Genomic DNA, 23,610 nt, shown 5'->3' with positions numbered 1-23,610 from the left:
AAAGTGCTTGCCCTCGAGGAACACACACTCTTTTCGGGGAGAACAGGGGAAATGAAGACACCTGACATATAATGTATGAGTGGTGCCAGCTAGGATAAATATCTCGGTCTGTAAGTAACTTATTTTGTCAAAACAACCATCCGATCCTGAGGCCTCCCCAGTCCTCGTCCACTTTAAATTGCCAGAGGGTAGGAACCGCCCGTCTTCCAAGCTTTGCCCTTGGTGAGCAGGTGCCTGTTTAGCGACTGTGGGTGTCCTGGGCAGCTAGTGTGCCAAATCACCACTCCACCTCTCCCCTCGGGGCCTCTCGCCTCCCACCTTCTTCCTTTATCAACGAAATATCTTTGCTTGCAAGCTGCAGAAACTTCTGACCGACCAAAGACAAAGAAGAATTTGGTGAAAGGAAGTTGGGTGTCTCATGAAATAAAAGGAAAAGCTTTGGGGTGCCTGGGTGGCTCAGTCGGTTAAGGCTTGGGATCTCGGTTTCAGCTCAGGTCACCATCTCACAGGGGAGTTCCAGTCCCGCATCAGGCTCCAAGCAGACAGTGTGGAACCTGCTTGAGATTCTGTGTCTCCCCCCCTTCTCTCTGCCCCTCCCCTGCAAGCGCTCTCTCTGTCTCTCTCAAAATCAATGAACTTTAAAAAAAAAAAAAAAAAGGAAAAGGAAAGTCTGATCTAGCTGGCCTTGGGAGGAAGACGGAAGGCAAAGAAGGAGTCTCTAGCAAGGGTCTTAGAACACTAAGGACAGAAAGGCTCTGTCCATTGGCCTGAAACTAGCGCAGGGTTCCCCTGAAGAGGGAGAGCCCCCGCCTGATTGGTTGGCTTGGGTCAAGTACCTGCCTTTGGGGGGTGGGGCCTCATTGTGATTGGCAGTTCCGCCAGGACCACAGATAAGGAGAGGAGAGAATTGGGATGACGGCATTAAAGGAGGGGAGAAAGTGTTCTGAACCGAGAAAAGCAAAGATGTCAGCAGGACTTCTGAGCCCCTGGGCCTCTGTAGCCACCGCATCACCCTCCTCGGGGCTGTAGTCAACGGCCATCATCAGCTGAACCCCAGTTCACCCTTCCGAGCCCAGCTCAGGCGACAGCCCCTCCCTGCAGCTCTCCCTGAAGGCCAGGCAGGCAGCGTGAATTGTCCCCTCCGTGGCCCTCCCGTGGCATCCTGGCGCTTTCCACCACACTGCTGCTGGAGCCCCTGGCCTTTTTGCTTCTCTGTCCCCTGGGGTCAGCCGTGGAGCCTTTTCATCTTGGCGGTGGACACACGTTAGGGACCCCGCGTTTCACAAATGTGTTTGGATTCTTTTCCCTCTTTGTGAGGACTTGGTACCCATTAATTTGCACCTACTGGGGATCTCCAGGCAACACTGGGGTGTTCACTGCTGCTCTGGAAGTTTCTCTACTGACTTCTGGCAGCTCCTTTGTTTGTGTTGAAAGACTTGCTGTGAGCGTCCAAGGTGCTTTGCTTTGTTTTTGAGATGTTCCCTTTGTTCTGGCATTTTTATCTTGCTGGGCTGTGTTCCTGGGGCTGGCATTTCTCTGTAAGGGAATCCATTGTTCTGTGGACTTCCTGATATCACCTACGTTATCTCCCAATGACTCAGGACAGCACGATTCACATTCTTGGATTAAGACTCTAGGGCTTAGAGAAAAGATCTCCGGAACTGTCCCACGCCCAGCAGGGCTTCTTCTGGATTTTCTCCAGGCACACACAATGGTTCACACACACACACACACACACACACACACACACACACACACACAATGGTTCAGCCCCACCATTTTATTGGGTTGGTTTGGATTTGGTGCTCTGGGTTAGTGGCAGAACCGAAGCCTGACCTCTCACCTCCTTGTTTGGAATTCTTTCCTCCGGTCTTTGTCTCGGGCCTCTTAGGTTCTGAGGAGGAGCCTCCCTGAGCGTGGGGGCAGTGATGATGTCAGATGATGGATCCCAGGGGAGGAAATTCTCAGTTTCCAGAAATCCAGGTCAGGAGCCAAAAGAAACCCTAAGGATTGGGTTCTGGGTACCTGGGTGCCTCCAGGGAGGGCACAGCAGCAGGTTCTGGAAAACCAGAGCACAAATGGTCAGAGGAGGCCGCCGAGGTCAGCTTCAGGGCATCCATGGAACTAAACACCAGTCTTCAGGACCCCGGACTCCAGGGCATCTGACAGACCAAACACATCAGGGTCTGTTCCCAAACTCACCACTGGGCGGCAGCATGGAGCAACAGCATGGGACTTCCGGTCTTGCGGGCTTCCTGTGAATTGGGTCCTCAAGTGGCCTTGGCTGGTCGCTTCCTTGGCAGGGCGCTGAGCCTAAGTTTCATCATCTGTAAAACAGAAACAATAATACTTCACAGGGTTGTGGTGAGGTGAAATGTAAAGACTAGAACACATATGGCCTCATTACCACCAGCGCCAGCCCGGGATGCAGGCAAAAGGCCCCACCCTGGGTCCGGTGCTTGAGAGGACCTGCGTGTCACACAGACACGCACGCAGGCACACACGCGCACACACACACACACACACACACACCCCAAATTTGTTGGAAGGCGCCTGAGTGCCTTTGTCCCTTGCCAGGCACCGAGCACTGGGTCAGCCCTGTTTCTGGCCTCTCGGCTCCTTGGTTATAATTCTCTCCTCTGTTCTCATAACTAACACCTTTCAGCCCCGTGAACGGCTTCCCGGCCTCTCGTGCCCCCTGTCCTGGCAACAAAAAGCACCTGGGTCAAACTATCAGAAGGCTGTGTGCCCCACTGCAGCCACATGGTCGCCTGGTCGTTGGAGGAAGGGGTCAGCTTGCCAGACCCTTCCTCTCGGAGACACTCCAGGTCTTGCTCAGCAAATGTCACTTCGCCCATCTCCTTGTGCCTGGTCATTTCCAACCCACAGTGTGGAGCCGCTTGTGGGCCACAGTTTCCCAGGGCGACTAAGGAACACGGGGCCGTATCACACAATGCATATCACGCGGAAATGTATATAATGCGGGTGGACACATAACATTGGGTCATGATAGCAACGCTTTCACTGGCAGCTACATGACACCGAACACTGGAATAGCGAACAGTTTAATCTAAAAAAAAAAAAAAAAAAAAATTGGCCGTGGGGGCCTGAGTGGTCCAGTCAGTGAAGCGTCCGACTCTTGATTGCGGCTCAGGTCATGATCTCAAGGTCCGTGAGATCGATGATGGGGCGGAGCCTGCTTGGGATTCTCCCTCTCCCTCTGTCTCTGCCCCTCCCCCCCTCAAAATAAATAAATAAACACATAAATAAATAAACATGCAGATAAATACATAAATAAACAAATACTTGGCGAGTTGTAATTAAATTTCAACGAAAATACTTCCCAAGAGTGAACTTCATTCAAATTCTTTTAAATTTTATATATTCATTAGCAATAATTTATATTTTGCCTATGAATTTTAATAGAGTGTAGAGTATTTTAGAAGAAAACCCTTTTTAAAAGTATGTTTATGTATTTACTTTGAGAGAGAGAGAGAGAGAGAGAATCCCAAGCAGGGCTCAAACTTGGGAACTGTGAGATTGTGACCTGAGCCAAAATCAAGGGTCAGACACTTAACCGACTGAGTCACCCAGGTGCCCCAGGAGAGAAATCTTTTTGAGAACATAACAAAATAATTTCAATTTTTCTCTTTAGATTCACTTGTTTAATAAAACACAGATCTTGTACACTTTGAATACAAGTACATTTAAAAAAATCTTTTAGGGGGGCGCCTGGGTGGCGCAGTCGGTTAAGCGTCCGACTTCAGCCAGGTCACGATCTCGCGGTCCGTGAGTTCGAGCCCCGCGTCGGGCTCTGGGCTGATGGCTCAGAGCCTGGAGCCTGCTTCCGATTCTGTGTCTCCCTCTCTCTCTGCCCCTCCCCCGTTCATGCTCTGTCTCTCTCTGTCCCAAAAATAAATAAATGTTGAAAAAAAAAATTTTTTTTTTTTTTTAAATCTTTTAGGTCATTATGGTCAGAAGAGCAAAAATCATGTAAAAATTTGATTAGAAGGTAATGGCGATGTTGCTGAAATGAAAGCAAGAAAAACAAATTTTATGGAACAAAGATGCAATCATTTATGAAGTATGTATGTCTATTATTTTATGAGTCATTCGGACACATGCAATAATAATTAAACTCCAGCGACTGGGACTTAATTTCTGACTTCCAGTCATACAAAAACTGTGGCTCTCCATATGTTCTTTAATCTGTTGTTAGGAAAGGAGGCTCGAACTCACGAACCATGAGATCATGACCTGAGCCGAAGTCAGACACTCGACCGACTGAGCCACCCAGGCGCCCCGGGAAAGTATATTTAGATAGAAGGATAGAACATACTTTATTTCTCACTTTAGTGACTTGACTGAAAACTTAAAATATTTAGACACACGGTGTAGGGACCCTCACACGTACTCTTGCCCCAGACCCACAAGCGTTCAAGCATCAGGGGTGAGCCTGACCGCCACCAACCAGAACAGGTCCTTGAGGCTTCCAGGAAAGAAGGGATGGGGAGGGGGTTCCAAGCAGGAGGGGGTTTTGTAGAGGAGGCCCACAAATCTACGTTAACTAGGACGAGTGCTCCTAATGCTGACTATAGCCCTAACCACCGTGCTTTGCAGGTACTGTTTGACTAACTCCCAACCATATCACAAATGGGTGCTATTATTATCCCCATTGTACAGGTGAAGAAACTGAGACCGTGGGAAGTGTGGCCATTTGCCCGAGAGTATCCAGTTAGCCAGTGGTAAAGCCAGGCAGCCTCACCACGAAGTTGGATGCAAAGCCTAGGGCATCCCATCAGCCAGGACCCTGCGGCACTCGGGAGCAAAGGGGTCCCACACAGTGGCCAGGGGGCTGACATGGCCCCCGACACAAGTCCCAGCAAAACGCACGGGCTCTTGTGCTGCACAAGGCATCCGCCCACACCTATGAGGGTGTCCCTAAGCCCCAGAGTCGTCCGGTCCCTCTGCCTCCTAGGGTCAGCCTGGGGCAGAGTTCCACGGGACAAGTGTCTGTTGTTTCCTGTCCCTCCCCACGACCCCCGCATCCATGAACGCTCAGCGAACACGGCGGTGACCCGAAACACTCACATCCCTCAGACGCCACCCCTACCCAGTGTGTCCCAGCCCAGCCCCTCCTGTCGCCTGATCCCCGAGCCGGCGGCACCTGCTAAGTGGGCTTTTCTCTTCCTTGCTGTTGCCCCTCCTGTTGGTTCCCTCGGCAGCCAGCACCATCTGGCCCAAACTCAGATATGAGCAGGGATGCCTCCCGGTGTAAAACCCTTCACTGGTGTTCCATTGTTCCCTGGACAAAGACCAACAAGGCGCGGCCGTGCCATTTTACAAGGACGTTGGCGTTGGCGGCCTTATAAAAGATGACAACAGGCCCACGCCAAGGAGTCTTGTTCTTTACTCTCCATCACAAATGGAAGAACCCAACTGTGTGACCACAGCTGTACAAAGCCTGTTTCCAGTGGAGGGACGAGTCTCCCCGGGCTTCAGGTGCCCCCAGCTTCTCCCCCATTGGGATGAAAATACCACCGATCTCTCCTCCTCATGGGGGACTCTGGGGCCCTCTCCAGCATTCTGTAAGCTCTAGACCACCTGCCCAGCATGCTCAAGGAAAAAGCATACCGTGAGGTGAACAGGAGGTCAAGTTCCCGAGGTCAGCTTCCCAGCGAATCATGCCCGTGGAGGCCCGCCCGCCACAGCACAGCTACCTCAGCCCCCTTTCAGCCCCTCCTGGATCCATGTTCCTCAGACCACAGGGCCCTTGCACAGGCTGTCTCTCTACCTAAACTCTCTCTGCTCTCCTCTTCATCCAGCTAACTTCTTGAGATCCCTGCTAAGTCTCTTCTTCCACAGAAAAGTCTTCGCTGGTCCCCTGCCCGGATCAGACACCATCATAAATGCTCGCATGGCCCCATGGAACATCCTGTCAAACCACTTATCCCTATTTGCAAGTTTCCCTTCCGTATGTAATTACTAAGGTCTGTCTCCCCACTGGACTGTCAGCTCCATGAGGGCAGGAATCACAGTGTATTTTCACTCGTCAGCGTAATCCCCAGCCCAGAGGAAGTCCTCAGCATAGGTTATTGACTGAACAGGCAACGAATCCTTTCACGAATGAGGTTACCCCCGCTTTGCTGGGAGAGGTCTGCGGGCTTCTTCGGGCTCTGAGGGACGCAACAGAAGTGACAAGACCGAGCAGACGAAGGGCCCCCAGCATGGTGCCTGCCACACATCGGGAGCTTAGCAAATGGTAGTGGTTTTGCCATTTTTATTGTTAAGGTGATGACAATGATGGTGACAGCTTCTAAGCTACTAGGAACACGTTCACACCAGGAGAAAGAAGACGCTGCTTCGAGACTGGCCTCTGTTCCTTCTCCTCAGCCCCAGCTGACCACCCTTCATCGAGGAAGGTAAAATCTGCCGAGCGGGGGCCAGCGTCCTGCACGAGGGCTGGGGCCCTGGCCTGGCCGCACTGATACGCCCCAGGAGGGGTAAGTCGCCCCTTTGGCCAGGGAAGGAGGAAGGGAAGGAGGGGCCCGGCACCTGTGGGTGCCTCCCATGGGCATGGCATCCTGCAGAGAACCTGACACCCTTCGTTTCCTTTCTGTCTGGTCCCGATCTCCCAAAGGTGGTTCTAATGATCCGCATATTATGAATGACAAAGCTAATCTCAGGGAGGTGATGGGGCTGGCCAAGGTCACACAGGCCCTGAGAGGCAGGGCAAGCACTCAGGTTCTAATCTCGCTGATGCTGGGACCCCGGCACTCTCAACCACATTGCGTCACTGTGTGAAAACCACCCGTATTTCCCAAATGCCTGAAACTCTCCTCCATGTCCGAGTCCTCCGCAGCCCCCTCCCCCCAAACCTCAGATGAGGACACCTCTGCCTAGAAGCCTGCCGGGATTTCCTTGCCTGGCTCTGGCCCCACCGTCCTTGGTTTGCTGCCCCAGGTACACACGGGGCAGGGGCCGGTAGGGGCCCCATCCGGACCAGGCTGGGAGTCAAAATGGCTCACCAAAGGAATTGCCTCAGAAACCCAGCCCTTCCCGGGGAACACCCTTATGCTGCTGCAGGAAGGGCTGGGGGCCAAACCTCCCAGGAATCAAAGCTCATTTTCAGCTGTTTAGACGTGGCTCCTCAGTGACTCACCGTTTGGGTTCTCATGACCCAGGCCAGGAGCCAGGGGCTGTCAGGAGGTGCCCTTGTTAAAATCAAAAGGCAATGGTGAGCAAAGGGGAGCCCCCTCTCTGGAGACCATGATTCACAGCTGCTGGGTGACCCTGGCCAGGTGCATTCACCTCCCTGGCCGCCCACCCCCACCACCCCGTCTTGTCCAGGAGGATGAGTTCCAAGGAGGAGTCTGGAGCAGGAAATGGGAGGGGCGCGGGCAGGCCTGCAGCCCAACTACGTCAGTGTTTACCCGGCTTTACACTTGTGTTAAAAACTTTTAATCTGGATTCACTGGCAGAGATCCCGCCACCCAGCCGTCTCTTCCCCTCCCAGGGTGGTACCCTCCCCCTCCCTGGGTGTCAGGGAACGTGTGTGGGGGCATCTCACCTGGCTGCGGAGTGAGACCCGGCCTCCGGCCTCCGCACCAGATCAGCCCCTGAGGGGGGAGGCCTTACTGCCTGGTGTCGAGCTCAGGTCACATCATGACTTATGCTTTCGTGGGCCCTTTCTTCCATTAAAATAGAAGAAAAAAAAGCAAAGCAAAGCAAATGTTATGACCACATTGGTAGGAAGACAGAGAGAATCCAGGCTGGATTCCTGTCATTCTGATTCTAAAGAAATTAAAACATTGTGCCCCCCGCCACAGGCATTGTGCGTGCTAGAGACCCTGTGCCCCTCCCTCCCCCAGAGGCACTAGGTAAGCCCTTGGAACTGTCTGGACCAAATTCTGGCTCCCCGTGTACTTAGACGTATGCCTCAGTTTGCTCCTCCGTAAAATGGGGATGATCGGAGCACAGGCGTCACGGGGCTATTTGAAGACTGCTTGAGATCTCGCCTAAAGAGCACAGTAAATACTCGGGGGGGGGGGGGGGGGGGGGAGGCTAGCTGCCTGCTCGCATCTGTGCTTCCTATCCTCCCAGGAAAGAGGCAAGGGTGGGATGCCTTCCATCCCCATAATACAGATAGGAAAACTGAGGTGACACACAAGGGAAAGGGTCTGCCTAAGGCCGTGGAATAAGTGGCACAGTCAGGACCACCAGGCCGCAGATCAAGCAGCTCCCAGGTCCTGTGCAAATGGACATGGCCGGTCAAGTTATCCCAGCTGCAGACCAGGAACGGGGAGGGCAGGGCAGGAGGAAGTCACCGGCCAGGACAGGGCCACCTTGCTTCCAGGTCTGCCTGCATGGACTCAGGGGGGTGGGCAGCAGCCAGCAAACGAGGCCACTCGTGAGCCCACGACCGCTGGGACTTCGACATTGCTAACCACAACAGGACGGGGCCCCCTCTTCCATCCATCCCCCTGACCTCTAGCCAAGCCCCGAAGCCTGGCCTCCACCTTCTGACCTGACCGTGGGGACAGCAGCTCACGGTGGGGGCACAAGCTGTGCCAGGGGCTACCATCTCCCCAACTCAGCCCCTAAGATAACATCAAAAGGACAGAAGTTTCCAGTCCATGCTGGAATGTGGTTTTCCAGCTGACGCAGACAGGGCCTACTTCTACAGCCCCACTGCCTGGGGATCTAGGGAGACAGAAGTCACTTCTAGGAGCGTTTTCACTGCTCGTCAAACAAGCTGGAGCCTGCCTGGGGAAAAAACAATGAAGAAAAATCCCAAAGCTCAGCTGGCTGAGCTCCCGGCCTCCGGCCTATCCGATCTTGGACAAATGGCCCTGCAGGTCCCCAGGGTCTTGCCTTCCCAGGGGTCCAGCTGTCCTTGGCACTGTCCCTCTGGGTAACATGGTGGCCGGGGGTGGAGGACAGGGAGCAGAGGGCACGCCCGAGTAGCTAGCGGCATGGAGACAGACAGACTTGGCCATGCGGACTCAAGTTTCTCAGTTTCTCTGGGCCTCAGTTGCTGCATCAGTAAAATGGGGATGAGGGAAAGTGCCAAGAATGAAAAGCCCTCGGCGCAACCCCTGGCTGACAGCCCAGGCGGTGGGAGCTAGCACCGTGAGTTTTGGAAAGGGGTAGGTGAAGGGAAAGGCGGTGGAAAGAGAGAGCTACAGATTGCTCCCCTAAAACCGCCTGGAAGCAAAGCCCACAGGCCCCAGGCCGGCCCCTCCCCTGGGGACTTGGCCAAAGACCTAGAAGTACGGTTGCATCACTGAGTATTCAGGGGTTAATGATGGGGAGTGGACAGGACCCAGTATTTAACTAATTGGGGAGGTGCCCTGAGATCAGAGGCACCCCGCTCACTTCCTTCTCCTGCAGCCCTGCTCCTCTGCCCCCTGCTCACCTCCCCTCCCCCCCCAAGGATGAAGCCTCCCCCTCTTCTGACCTTCCTTTGCCTCCTGGGTAAGTGACCTATGTGGCCTTCCCCCTCCCTCCTCCCCAGCTGGGAACAGAGCTCCCCGGAGGTCCCGGAGGGTGTGGTGGGTCATGGCCAGGCCAGCTCTGCCCGAGCCAGCACAAGCTAGGGGGGGAGCTGGAGGGGGATGCAGGCTGGGTGGCCCAGGAGGGCACAGGAAAGGGGCTGGTGGGAACCCCAGATAGCACACACGAGTCTCCTGCCACCTGCACTCCACCCCCTGCCCCATTAGCTTCCGTTCTGGGCTCCAACCTGCCTGGGTGGGCTGCCCCTCCCCCCCCCCCCGCCCCCACCGCTGCTGTATCAGCAGGATCTGGAGGTTTTTCGGGGGAAGCACAGGTGGTCATGAAGCCTATCCAGTAGCATCTGATGGGACTTGGTGGGGACGGAGTGCTCTGAGGGCATGGCGCTGACCCCTGGGGAGACGTTCAGGGCCTACTGGGAGACATTTGAGGGGGCAGCGGGGGTGGGGACAAGCAGGATGAGTGGGTGGTGCTCTGGAGATGAGGGAGGAGAGCGGGACGGGCCCTGGGCGTGTTGCCATGGGGGGCAGGGTGAGCACTGGGGATCAAGGTGGGGTGCATGGCCCGGAACACGGTTACTGATTAGCACTGTTGTTGTTGGGAGCAAGGTGCTTGGCAAGGGAGGGTTAACTGGACAGCCGGGGAGGTGTCTGCACTCCGATCTGAGGGGGCTTGGGGGAGGCTGGCTGCCCCGGGTGGGGCCCTGACAGATCTGCCCTCTGCCCTCCCTGCCCACAGTGGCCCTGGCTGGCGGGAACCTGGTCCAGTTTGGGGTAATGATTGAGAGGGTGACGGGGAAGCCGGCACTGCAGTACAATGATTACGGCTGCTACTGTGGCGTTGGTGGCTCCCACTGGCCTGTGGACCCAACAGACTGGTGAGCAGACGGCCCCTGGAGGGGCTTCCCCAGGAGGGGACACCTAGCAAGTGGAGGCCGACCTCTCCTTTGAGACCCCTTTGAGCCCTGGGCGCCCCAGCAGCCCCTGATCCAGCCCACCCTGACTCACGGGCCCCCCTCCCCAGGTTGACCGTGACCCTTACAGGTGCTGCCATGCCCATGACTGCTGCTATGGGCGTGTGGAGAAGCTGGGCTGTGAACCCAAACTGGAAAGGTATCTCTTCTCTGCCAGCAGGCACAACATCTTCTGCGGTAAGTGAAGGGCCCCGGAGCGCCCCAGACGCCGGGTAGGGGTGACGGCTTCAGACAGGAAGCCCTTCCTGATGGTGGTCGCTGACTCCTCATCGGGGCCAGGCCCTGGGGTAGAGATGTGGGAGAGGTGGGTCTTCCACTATCACGGGACTGCAGACAGGACTGTCCCTCCCTCCACCCAGATGCTCACCTGGCACCCGCAGGAAAGATCCCCTGACCCCTGGAGTCCTGCCCTGGCCCCAGGCGCTCCTACCGGGCCAGGGGCCTCCCAACTCCAGCCTCAGGGAAGAGGAACAAAGGGGGCGGAGCTGAGCCGGGTCAGGGAAGCTGCCCTCACAGGGCCGCTCCAAAGCCTGGGCAGCAAGGTCCAAGGCAAGGTCCCCAGGACAGAGACTCGAGGGCACGGTCCCAGACAGAGAGATCTGGAGCTGCGATGTGGGACAGCAAACCCCCCCTCTCCAAAGGCTGACTCCCCCCTCCGCCCCAGCCGTGGGGCTGTCATTGGCTCAGCTTGGCCACATCCAAGGCCCACGTGGGCCAATTAGTTTTCCTCTGGTCCCCAGCACTGCCCCGCTGGAAGTGACCTGACCCAAGCAACCGTGTGAAGGGCTCCATGCAGCCCAGCCCAGTGGAGGGAGCCCACATCAGAGCCCCAAACCTTGTCGCTGATGCAAAACCAGGAACAGCCTGGAAGGAGGGGGAGCTGAGGGAGGGGCACAGCGGAAAGACCCAGGAGGGTCAAAGAAGCCAGCTCAGATCGCTAAGGTCTATCCTGGGGCAGGGGCAGCTCCAGGACCAGAACAACCGGAGGCAGATTTAGCTCAGTTCCTTGTTCCTACAGCCATCTATCTACTCAGCTAGACAGCTCTGACAGGTAGTGAGCTCCCCGTCCCCGGCAGTTTATGCGAGGTGGAAACAGCCACCTGTCGGGGATAGCACTGAGAGGATGGTTGAGGAGAGATGTCAGGAAAATAGGGACGGAGGCTCAGGGCTTCACCTTCTACCCACCGTGTGACTTCAGGCAAAGGGTGTAACCTCTCAAAGCCTCTGTTTCTTCATCTATAAAATGGTGCTAATCACACTCACTGCCCCAGCTTAGTCCAGCTCCTAGCAAGAACCACCCAAAAGGACTGATGAGAGACTATTAAGCCCCCTCCCATGCTGAGTTTTGCTGGAACAGCAGGTGTGGGCAGGACCCTGGTGGGAAGCGGAGGCTGACCTTTGCGGGGAAAACAAGGAACGCTGGACGTTTCTGAGAGGAGCCAGAGCCACTGAGGGCAGACAGAGGCAGTGGAGAGAACAGGAGGCTCTGGGGCTCCCCAGTGCCAGCTCCGATCCCAGGCTGGGTGTGGGGACACACCCTAAGATAAATGCCAGAAAAGCGGGCTGTGTCCACTCAGACAGAGACGGGCCCAGGGCCCAAGCGGGCCCCGAGCTTCGGTCCCAACAGGCTCCATTCTGGGCCCAGGCTGCTCTGGGGCACACAGGCCACTCGGGACTGAGTCGTTGTCATTTCATGGCTCCCCTGTCAGCTTGATGGCCTCACTCGGCCACCAGCCATGCCTCACGCGGCGAAGGGGCTGCCTAGAAATCCCCCCAGACTGGAGCGGATGTGGTAGTGAACCTGATGGTCTCCCCACCAGCCGGAGGGCCAAGGGTGATGTGTGGGCCTGGGAGAGGAAGAACGGACATCACAGACATCCCACCTGCCCCAGCGTCCTGGGCCCCCACGCCCCCACCCCCGCGCGCCCTGCCCTGACTCTCACCCATTCCTGAAACGGCCCCGGGTGGCAATGGGCTTCCGGCAGAGTGGGACAGAGAACGTGGACCCCGGAGAGCGGGAGGCCTGAGCCACATGGTCCCTGACTCGCCTTGTCCCGCCAGCCGGCAGAACCACCTGCCAGCGTCAGACCTGCGAGTGTGACCGGAGGGCTGCCCTCTGCTTCCGCCGCAACCTGGACACCTACAACCGCAGCTACGTCCGCTACCCCAACAAGCTGTGCAGCGGCCCCACGCCGCCCTGCTAGGGCCTGGCCCCACCTCCTGCCTGCGCCCCGCCTCCAGCTGCTATAGCCCCGGGGCCTGGGCAGCAATGACACCACCAGCCCTCCCGCCAGAAAATTCCTTACCTGCAAACCCATCCCTGAGAGCTCCCAGACCGTGGTCTGGACCGTGGCTGGCCTCCTGGGCCACATCTTCCCCCCTGCTAGGAGCAGCCACCGTGCCCAGGAGCCAAGGGACCCTTTAGCCCCCCGAAGATTCTATAACCCAGCCCTGAGATCTCGGTTTCCGCTTCTGAATAAGTGAATAATGTCCCGTAATCCTAATATTCCCTGATTCTCAGATTCTATCATTATAGAATTTAATTAGTTTACAGTTTCTTTCATTCATTCCCTTTTTTTTTTTTTTTTTTTTTTTTGAGCCTTTCTTTTGAGTATCGTGCTAAGCGCTGGGACACAGCAGGAACAGGTCGGACATGGGTGGCCCCTGCGTGCAATTCTAATATTCTGTCCTTTTAATTTCCCCTTATAGTAAGTTTTTGTGATTCTCTTTTTCTAACATCCTACAATCTTATCCAACACAATAACGGCAATCTCCAGAAGGAATATATTTGGCCATATGGCACAATGCGAGAAGCACGAAAAATACCAACCTAAAAATATTGTCCCGCTGTGTCATCAGGCTTCAAATCCCTCCCATTAGCAGAACGGCTAAGTGTGAAAAGGAGCTCTGGAATCGTTTTATCCAGACCCTTCCTTTGACAGAGAGGCAGCCAGGGGTCAGAGAGGGGAAGTCCCACCTGAGGGGGTGGCCTCACGCCCAGCCTGCGTGTCTCTGTGTCTTTACAAGGTGGTAGCAGCCAGTGACACTCTGCTGTGGCCATGTCAACCCGGCCCTCTGGTTGTCATCTTGGACAGCCTAGAGTGGCCAGGGAAGGTCCGCTGGGAGGGTGCCTAGGCCGGGTCAGCCTCCTGATACAGGGAGGGGAAGAGGAAAGACTTCAGCCTCCAGCCACCATGGGGCTGACTCTGGACCCACGAGGAATGTAATGCCCCAAAGGATTCCCCCCACGTTGGATGCAGCCTACCCCGGAAGCAATGTACTTCACCAAATTCTCCTAAATATCGGACAGAATATCTCCACTAGCTACAATATGCTGATAAAATCTGCCAGGATTGGGATGTGCCCATTCAACGGGCAAGCATGTGAAAAGGTATTACATGGCAGGGGGCAGCTCACAGCAGATATGTAATAGGTGTTCACTCCTATCCTTTTCATGACTTATATGCAACTTTCAACACTTTGAGGGCAGGAAAGAGCAGGAAGAAATCAAAGGGATGATCATCATAAACTTGGAAAGGTGAAGAAGTCCTGTGTTAGTAAAAACAAAGTGGGGGTCGGGGTGTGTGCACTTTGCCGCCGTGAATGACGCCAATCCTTGGTAAAGACTCCGGGGAACACCAGGTCTTAAAGCAGAAATGAATGGGATTTGGGGAAAGAGCCAGGGCGCATTTGTGGGGGAAAGTGGTCCTGAGGCGCCCTCTGGTGTCCATTTGGGTTAGGCTGCGAGGAGGAACCCTAAATTCAGCTTAAACTTGGATTTCTCTCCATCAGTGGGGGCTACTGCTTCTGGGCTAGTGAAAGCGGTTCCTTGGCATTGTCAATAATAAATATGCTGAGAAATAACCACAAAGCCCTTACAGACATCTTACAGTGACCGACGTTGCCACATAAATGAGCAACACAGGAAGAGGGAACGGGCTTGGAGAGATGGAGGGAGGTCATGTTCTGGGCGTGACGGATGTGAGGCAGCAACGAGACAGGCACCTGCTGACTGGACAGCTGTGTGGCCATCCGGAAAGTGGAACTCAAGGACTGGACCTGGTGTAGCCTGTGTTCCCGCTGATCAGTAAATGTTTGGTGAACGAATCAATGGGTCTAAATTCCACATATGTTTCCGTACACACACTTCATTTCCAGCTGCAGACTCAGGGAAAGGACTGAAAAACCCTAGACTGGAGATCACAGGTTCTTGGTCAACACCTCTCTGCTCAGCCAGTTAGCAACAGTGCGTCTGTTCCAGACCTGCTGCTCAGGGAGGCCCGGGACAGCAGCAGCACCTCGTTCGAAATTCAGGGAGCAGGGACCTTGTTCGAAATACAGAATCTTGGCCCTGACCACAGACCTCCTAAGGCAGAATCGATAGGTTAACAAGACCCCCGGGTGATTTGTGTGCACATTGAAATCTAAAAGAGCGCTGACATGTGGCCAAACGAACAATGACACTTCCCTGGCGGGCGGGTTGTGGTAAGGGTTCGATAAGTTGGCATTTGTGAAAGTACGCGAAATAACGCCTAGCACATAATAAGCACTCATGTTCTATGAATGAATGAACGAATGAATGAATGATGGCCATAGCAATAACAGCTAACACTTTATTTAGTACTTGGCATTTACGAGGCACCGTTCTAAGTGCTTTATGATTATTAATTCATTGAACAAACGAACGAACGAACGAATGAGGCATAGGGTTCTGTCAAGGCTAGAGGAGGGACTGTGTTACCTGAATGTTTCTTGGATTACCTCTCCAATGCTGATGACATGCTTTGGACTGACTTGCTTTGTTCCCACTTAACCCCTAACAAGAGCTCTTCACGAAATGTTTGATTAAGTAACTGGCTGAGTAAGTGATTAGAAATCAAATCACATTGGAATTCCCGAGTTAACCTAAGAGTCCGATTATGATTTCACGGACATTCACCTGCCTCTTTGGGGCTCTTCGCAGTGTCACGGCTGGAGAACCGAACGCTGCCTTAACGTCCATTCCTTCCTTCGGTAAGCCTGGGTACACGGCTGGTCCCTTGACAAATCACATGGGGCCAACCGGCAGGCAGACACAAGTTATTCTACACTAGTGACCGCTTTCACAGAGCTAAGACTGGACATCTTAGCTCTTCATCTTCCCCCAGTTTAATTTCCATCATGTCCCTCCTCTGTCCCCGAACCATCAAATAGCTCCTATCGTCCACCCAAACCCTGGCGTTCAAGCTCGGTATCATCTGCTTTTCCAGCCTCATCGATCCAGCCATATCTTATTTCTTAATCCTCTCCATCGTTCGCAGAACCTGCCCCCCCGCCCCGCTGCCTTCCAGCCTTCACCCCTCTGCACAATAGCTCCCTTCGACCTAGAAGCTTCCCTGTTCGCATGTGAAAATCCACACGCGTTAGGTGCATCTCAAAGGCCACCTTTTCCATGACGCTTTTCCAGCTGGAGATTTCACCCTCCTCTGAGCTGCCAGGCAATGTTTTTATACCTTTTCTGGTGCCGCTTACCCCAGCTATTTGGGTCCCTGCTTGGGGTTCCTATGAGGTAGAGGCAGATGGCCGAAGATTCAAGTCCTGTCTCTGCTACTACTCTGTGATCTTGGGCCAGTTACTTATTCCCTTGTGTGTAAAATGGGGACAGAACCACCAGTTTCACAGGGCGGTTTGAAGGTTTCAGTGAGACAACCTCGGGGCGCCTGGGTGGCTCAGTCGGCTGAGCGTCCAACTTCGGCTCAGGTCATATCTCACAGCTCGTGAGTTCGAGCCCCGCGTCGGGCTCTGTGCAGACAGCTCAGAGCCTGGAACCTGCTTCCGATTCTGTATCTCCCTCTCTCTCTCTCTGCCCCTCCCCCACTCGTGCCATGTCTCTGTCTCTCAAAAATAAACATTAAAAAAAATTTTTTTAAATAAAATAAAATAAAATAAAAATAAATGAGACAACCTATTCAGGGTGCCTGAAGCATCATTGGAAGCCCCATCTACGCCAGGTCACTGTATGTATATTTGCCTCCCCTCCTGCATCCGTCACACAGTACATGCTAAATAAACATGTGTTCCGTTCAAGCCACAGACGCATGATAACTGGAATTATTTCAGGGAAGTGGCATCATACATATGATAAATTCTATGCTCATTTATTTGAATCGCCCCCGGGATCGCTGCTGTGAGTGCTCATTTATCTTAAGTGGACACGTGTTTGAAAGTCATTAACCTTCACTGCCCTGAGCTGATGTCCCATAGAGGAAATGAGGCAAAACTGGCTGGAGAGACTGTGCACAGCACTTTGCCTCAAGGGCTGCTACCGTGGTGAGTTCCAAAGTCAAAACACAGCACAGAGGTCAACTCCTGACGGCGTAAGATGGTCACGCTGGGCAAAAGTACGCCTCATCGTAGAATTGGTAGCAAAAGCCGTCAGACAGACGTTTGAAGAAATTCCCCGTCTTTCCCCAAACTAATTGTATTATCCTAATAAACTCTGTCCCCCACTCTGGGGTTTTCCTATCTTCCCTTTCAGCCCAATGCAAAAGTCACTTCCTCAACCAAGCCTTCCTTGATTTCCCTCTGAGTCCACACGATCAGTACCTGTTAGCAGTACCTCCTTTTACGTCGTGTGTGTGTGTGTGTGTGTGTGTGTGTGTGTGTGTGTGTGTGTGAGAGAGAGAGAGAGAGACAGAGAGAGACAGAGACAGACAGAGAGAGAGATCGTGTCTTCTTTCACTCCAGGACTGGAAACTGTTTGAGGACAGGGTCCATGTCTCATGCTACGCCCAGAAATAAGAACCCATAGGCCATACAAGTTCAGTACAAGTTGGATGGATTCTTGGATGCCTAGATGGGTGAATAAATTAAATCAAAACAGGGTATCTTGAGGTATCTAAGTCCCTCTACCATAGGGAGGTTCAGACAAGTTTCTCCAAGGTGGGGAAGTTTCCCTCTGCCAAACCAGAACCTATGAAGTAGCAGGATCAATCTCAACCCTTTACAACCAAACAAGTTCTAAATCTTGATCCTTTACAACCAAGCAAGTTCTAAATCCTGATCCTTTACAACCAAGCAAGTTCTAAATCCTGATCCTTTACAACCAAACAAGTTCTAAACCGCTGCATCGCTATGATCTGAGTGCCCACTCTGTCCAGCAGCCCAGATAAAAGCCACAGGGGTGCAGAACATCCTATGACAAAGTTTTATTGTATCTTAAGGCACCCGTACGCTTTCCACATGCTGGGGGCAAGGGCTTGTAGTGTGTCTGGCAAACGACAAATTTTAAACTTGGGTTTTCAACCCAGCTTTCTCCTAGGCAACCATGAAGTTAGCAGAAAGGGACACGGGAACAGCCACTTTCCCCCTTATGGAATTTCAGTCTCTGGCATCATAAACTGTCACTCACCCCGAGTAAACAGTGCCGTGGCCTAGAGGAAAATACAAATAACGAACTTCAGTTATTCCCCACCTGGCCTGAGAACTCTGAACTCTTCTCTGTCCTTATGGGCTCAGCCATCTCACAGACAGGCCCTGCCAGGAAGCCCCTGACCACCACCCGACCTAGCAGGTGGCTCCCTGGCCCCCATGAATCACTGCAGGGATGGAATTGAGGCCATGGAAGTTCTCCAGCTGAGGGAGATCCTAAATTGGGACACCACTCTGGTTCTGGTAGGGTCTTTCGGCAAAATTCTCAAACTGGGCTAACAAGGTCCAGAGCCCAGGCCTCACGGGCCCGGGACCTGGATAGTGTTGGTGCATCCGGAGCTCTCAGTCGTGGACTGAGGTGGAAATCACATAGGGACAGTGACCAAGGGGAAATGTCCTTGTCAGTAGCCAGAACGTTTTCTGCCCTCCAGGGTAGTACTGGATAGATACCTAGTGGTATATCAAGGTATCAGTGCAGCCGATCCAAAGGCTGCTTGACGAGTACAAAATCAGAACAAGAGAGAGCAAGAGTCTCAAGGCCACAAGCCCAAGGACACCGGAAGGCGGGGTGCGACCGTACCAACTTTGACCTCGAGACTGGCCGGAGCCCTCGTGTGGGCTGCACACGCGGAGTCCCCACCCACTGGTTTCCTGCGGCTGCCCTTCTCCCTTCTCCGTCCCCCTTCGGAGGACCTCTGGCAGGTGTCTGTGCTCCGGTCACAGCTGTCCGTGCGTGTCTGGAGGGGGAGGGCTGTGCCTTCTCCTTAAATGGGGCCAAACCAACCCTCAGAGTTCTGGAGAGAGCCCAGGTGGAAGCCAACAGACAGCTGCTCCATATTTAGGCAACTCCAAATTACCAGAGATGTTCTTAGGATTCGGCAGAAGGCTTCAGGGTCCAGTACTGACGGGCGGCTCTGCCCGCGTGTGCCGGTGCTCACGTGCACCAGAGCTAGTCAGCTCTCTCGAGCTCAGTGAGATCCCCCAACGACTGTCCCCTCCTGTCTTCCAGGCAAAGGTCTCCGAAAGGCCGCTTCCTGCCCGTCCCCCTCAGGCTCACACACGCGAACGGTGGTCAGATTGGCAAAAACAACACGAAGCTTTGTCTTTAAACTAGAATTTATTGGCGTACAAAACCCCACGTCGTAGATAAAGTGGCACATCTTTGCAGCTTCTATTGCACCAAGTATTGAAGATTAAAAACACAAAAAAAAAGGAAACATTTGGTTTTGAAAACACTGCAAATAGCCAAGTACAGTACTTCGGTAAAAAAATAAAATACAATGGTTCAGATGAAGACAGTCTGTGGAAAGAGACAACCGCGAGGAAATGGAACTATGGACACTGGACAGTGGTCACACATCTCCCCGTCGAGCTCCATAGATAAGGCAAGACTTGCTAAGTCTATGGATCATGACCCCATGGAGGTCTTAAGTATCTCCAGACTGAAGCTACAACAAGTATGGTGCAACTAGAAAAAAGAGAAGGTTCCTGAGCCTGCCAAGGCCCCGTGCTCTCCAGACACACCCGCCCTCCCTCACCAGGGGGTTCGCGCCCAGAGGCTCGCGCAGGTCTGAAGTCTACCTCGAGGCAACCTCCTTCTTCTCGCTGAGCTCGGTGCCGATGGAGGCTGCTGGAAGGGTGGCCGGGGAGGCCGAGGGCGCCTCCCGCCAGGGGAAATGAACGAGAGTGGGAAGACGCGAGCAGCCCCACACGGGCATTCCTCAGGGTTTGGCCGCGGGACCCGCCCGGGGATCCAACCACAGGCTGAGGTTTCTGACTGAGCTTCGGTGATGGTCACGGACAGCCGGTCACGGTGACCCACCAGCTGCCAACACGCGCGCGAGCGGATCACAGCGGTTCTGCCCAGGGACCGTCACCTCCCCCGACAACCACAGGGAGCGGTACTTCTGCATCCCGGGGAGGCCCTGCTGAAAACAGAGCCACCGCGAGGGAAGTTCATGCTTTGGCGGGGACGTTCTTCACAGACAGCAGCCCCTCGCGAAGGAACTCTGCAAGCATGCTAAAGATTTGTCCAAGCTACGAAGTACCCCTAACCAGGCTAGAGAGACCAGAAAGCGAGCTTACAAGAGGTGGCTAAGAACCTGAGGTTACAGGGAGTGCTAGCTGGGGCCGGAGCAGGGCCCGGCGGCCCGCAGGGAGCGCCCCACGCGGTGCAACACTTTGTGACCAGGGATCACCATCTCCCCTTCACACGGGTGGTCCGTGTCCCCCTCTGGTATGTGACGGCAGAAGACGTGCCATAAATACACAACCTAGAAGATCCTCGCTTCAGTGTCGGCGGAAAAATACAATTTGCTCTGGAGTCGGGAAAACACACCGCGTAAAAAGTGCCATCATTAAATCACCTCAGAACAACTGTCGGAAGGCCCCAGAGTTTTAGCAACACCTGTTCTGAAAGCTGAGATGGGCGACTTGGTGAATAACGAAGACGGCAAAACAGAAAAGCGCGTCAGGCTCTGAATCTAAAGGTTTGCTACAGACAGAGCCTTGAGGTAAAAAGGTGAAGGTGAAGAGCTACGTGTCTGTCCAAAATGAGAGTCAGAGTGGGCCACAGAGGGGACACACGGAAACCAAGAAACCACCTTCATCCCTCCCACAAAGGCCCTTTCGTTCGGGAAGACTGTTAGTCAACTCACAAAAATCCAAGTCTCCCGTCACCGACTGCATATTCGAGTCGAACATTTCACAGAGGTAAACAGACAGCATTCTATGTTGACCCAGTAAAACCCAGGCAGAGTCTAGAGTTTCTCAGAATGAGAGAAATTGCACATGGACGACAGGGACTCACTACGAGCACAGTTCAATGCCGAAGTCCATCTGATACCTACCCACCTAACGTGTGAGCGGCGCTCCCCCTCTCGGCACGGCCCTCCCCGCCCCAGGACCGTGCCATTTCACATGGTAAACCCCGGGGGGTGGGGCAAGGCAGAGCGCTACAGTTGGCCTATTCGAAGGTTCCCGTGGCGCCCACCTGAGCTGCCCCACACGGAGACCCCATTTCATAAGCCCTCGGGATCAAAATGGGTTTGGGAGGGTTTTCAGAGCTTATGAAAGAAACTACAGGCAACAGCCTCAGCTGACATCCACGATCTTTCTGCCACAATCCCTCGACCAGGCTCTGCTCCTGAAAGCGTATGTTCACACTACTGAAAGGTTAAATATACACAGGAGCTCTCTCTCTCGAATATCTCCTGATGGCAACTATGTTATCTAGAACACATGGTTCTATGTTGTTTTAATACACCTACCTCTCCAGTACAAAGCTGTTGCCACTAAAATTTTATTTCTTATCTTGACCTTTAAAAAAAATCGTTTTAAAATCCATAAAACCTTTATATACAGCTTATAAGACTAGTAAGCAGCTACAGACCACTGCCCCGTCCCCTTTCTCCCGACCTCCCTATAAGCTACCGAGACAACCCGCTGTGATGTAAACCTCTAAGAGCCAAGATGGTAACACAGAGACTCGGAAAGACGCGCCTCCTAACATGGGGTGCACGTGAGTAACATACTAGGGCACAGCCACCGACGGTATCTTCCCAGAACTAAACCCACGTCTGCACCTCCATTCAGGCTGCCGATAACGTAGTTTTCAAATGCCTACAAAGCAACTAAGTGTATGGATTCCATTACCTCACACTTCAGTGAGACCGAGGCAGAAAGTCTTAAGTTCAAACCCCTAGCTAGAAGAGTTCACTAAAGCCGGATGCACGTACCCCGTTCCTAATAATTAACTGACTAAACACAGACCAATTTGAACTGGAAAACTATGAAATGGTAATAAAAGAAAATTACCAAAGCCATATGATTGGTTTTTAAAACCACTGTTATTTTACCCCAGAAATGCCGAAGCCTATTATCAGAAGTTGGTAACGTGTATATAAGGGTGCCCAATATTCCTTAGTAACTTTTTCGCAGCTTCTAGTAAAACTTCTAAAACCCAGTAGGGCCCAAGGCCACCTTCATTAACCAGGTATATAAAGCAATTCTACTGCTTCTGACAAGGGGTATCCCTTAAGCTATTTCGGACTCCTAATTCTGCTGAGTTTCTGGTACATGATTTCAATTCTTGCAGAGAGGATCTGGTCTCCTGCACTCTTGCCGTACAAGACAGACAAGAAAGAGCATTCACTCAGAAAAGATCAGCCACAGTCGGGACGGGGTCCGGATTCAAAAACCAAGAGAAGGGGTGCCTGGGTGGCTCAGTCGGTTGAGCGTCCGACTTCGGCTCAGGTCATGATCTCACCGTCCGTGGGTTCGAGCCCCGCGTCGGGCTCTGTGCTGACCGCTCAGAGCCTGGAGCCTGTTTCAGATTCTGTGTCTCCCTCTCTCTCTGCCCCTCCCCCACTTGCACTCTGTCTCTCTCTGTCTCAAAAATAAATAAACATTTAAAAAAAAAAAGAAAAAACCAAGAGAACAATAGATCCTTCAGCACTGGATCTCACGCTCTTGGAAATGGCAAGGCGACAGAGACCCTTCACTTGTTTGGACTTCACACTCAGAACTCTGCAACGTGCAAAGAAAAAAATGCTGCACCCATTTCTAAATTTGCTAAATACTACAATGCACCGTACCAGGAAGTAGCCCAAACGGCAATGTCCTGAGAGCGATTCCAGGAAACTACTGATGGATGTTCCAACTACAGAAAGTCACCAAACAAACAAAAAATTAAAACACATCCTTACAACCGAAGGAAACAAATCACCTGCTGATAAAGACGATTCAATGAATCCAGGGCCAGCCCAGACGATGATACATCTGTACGGCCAAAACATTTTTATGGTTTTCCCTTCTCCCTGGAACTTACATAATTTTGAAATCTGAGCGGAAAAGTAACTCATTTACCTTTTGATTCAGCAGATTTTATTCGTCCAAATGCCGGGTCGCTAAAAGGCAAGGACTGTCCACGACCAGCCACTTCAGACATTACGGTTTGAGAGTTCACATCCATCTACCAGTTTTAGGAATGACCTCTCTCCACATCAGAACTGTGTGTGGAGTCATTCAATGGCCTCTGCCCTGTTGGGCGAACCTAGGTCACTGACAATTACTAGAGCGCTGGAGAGCTTTCCCAACATCAAAATCCCAAACAGGGCTTGAATGGAAAGGAAGATACAGCATCTCGTGAGAGTCCATTTTCACAGTATTGAGAAAACTGAACAACAGGTCAAACGACTTCTCTGAAGGCATCCAAGTCTAGCATAGCAAGGAAGAAAATACATCACTTAAAATGTGAACCTGAAAAACCTCAGTTATTCTTCCAGACCTCCTGCCCCTACAAAACCAAGGAACTCTTTAGACCCTTCCTTAAGACTCAGGAATCTCTTGGGGCGCCTGGGTGGCGCAGTCGGTTAAGCGTCCGACTTCAGCCAGGTCACGATCTCGCGGTCCGTGAGTTCGAGCCCCGCGTCAGGCTCTGGGCTGATGGCTCAGAGCCTGGAGCCTGCTTCTGATTCTGTGTCTCCCTCTCTTTCTGCCCCTCCCCCGTTCATGCTCTGTCTCTCTCTGTCCCAAAAATAAATAAAAACGTTGAAAAGAAAAGAAAAACAAAGACTCAGGAATCTCTTGATTTTTTTCCCTTTACAACAACGGCCTCTGCCATCCCGACCATCAGAATCTCAGAATTACATCATAAGCAGTGACTTGCCACCTTCTGATTGTCACACAACACGTACCAAAACCTCAACAACGTC

General features: G+C 53.0%; 1 protein-coding gene and 1 long non-coding RNA gene across 3 annotated transcripts; one reads left to right on the top strand and one right to left on the bottom strand.

The window, feature by feature from the left end:
• Positions 1-1,765: 1,765 nt before the first annotated feature.
• Positions 1,766-7,810, bottom strand: LOC123597305. Its single transcript, XR_006712070.1, has 2 exons — positions 7,571-7,810; positions 1,766-2,327 (listed from the first exon to the last, which is right to left on the bottom strand). It is a non-coding gene; the product is annotated as an uncharacterized LOC123597305 (long non-coding RNA).
• LOC123597304 (group IIE secretory phospholipase A2) lies at positions 1,906-13,039 on the top strand. Of its 2 annotated transcripts, XM_045475902.1 has the most exons (6): positions 1,906-1,983; positions 6,292-6,503; positions 9,394-9,477; positions 10,252-10,390; positions 10,557-10,663; positions 12,548-13,039. In XM_045475902.1, exons 3-6 carry the CDS (start codon positions 9,438-9,440, stop codon positions 12,688-12,690), a joined length of 429 nt encoding a protein of 142 aa, XP_045331858.1. In that variant the 5' UTR covers positions 1,906-1,983; positions 6,292-6,503; positions 9,394-9,437; the 3' UTR covers positions 12,691-13,039. The 2 variants fall into 2 exon arrangements, with proteins under 2 accessions (XP_045331858.1, XP_045331857.1); XM_045475901.1 differs by lacking the exons at positions 1,906-1,983; positions 6,292-6,503 and having other exon boundaries at positions 8,926-9,477.
• Positions 13,040-23,610: the final 10,571 nt, after the last annotated feature.

The sequence above is a fragment of the Leopardus geoffroyi genome, chromosome C1 (genome assembly GCF_018350155.1).
Source record: "Leopardus geoffroyi isolate Oge1 chromosome C1, O.geoffroyi_Oge1_pat1.0, whole genome shotgun sequence".
In the NCBI taxonomy this organism is placed as follows: domain Eukaryota; kingdom Metazoa; phylum Chordata; class Mammalia; order Carnivora; family Felidae; genus Leopardus; species Leopardus geoffroyi.
Note: the sequence above shows the minus strand (reverse complement) of the source record. Positions and strands in the feature narration are given on the sequence as shown.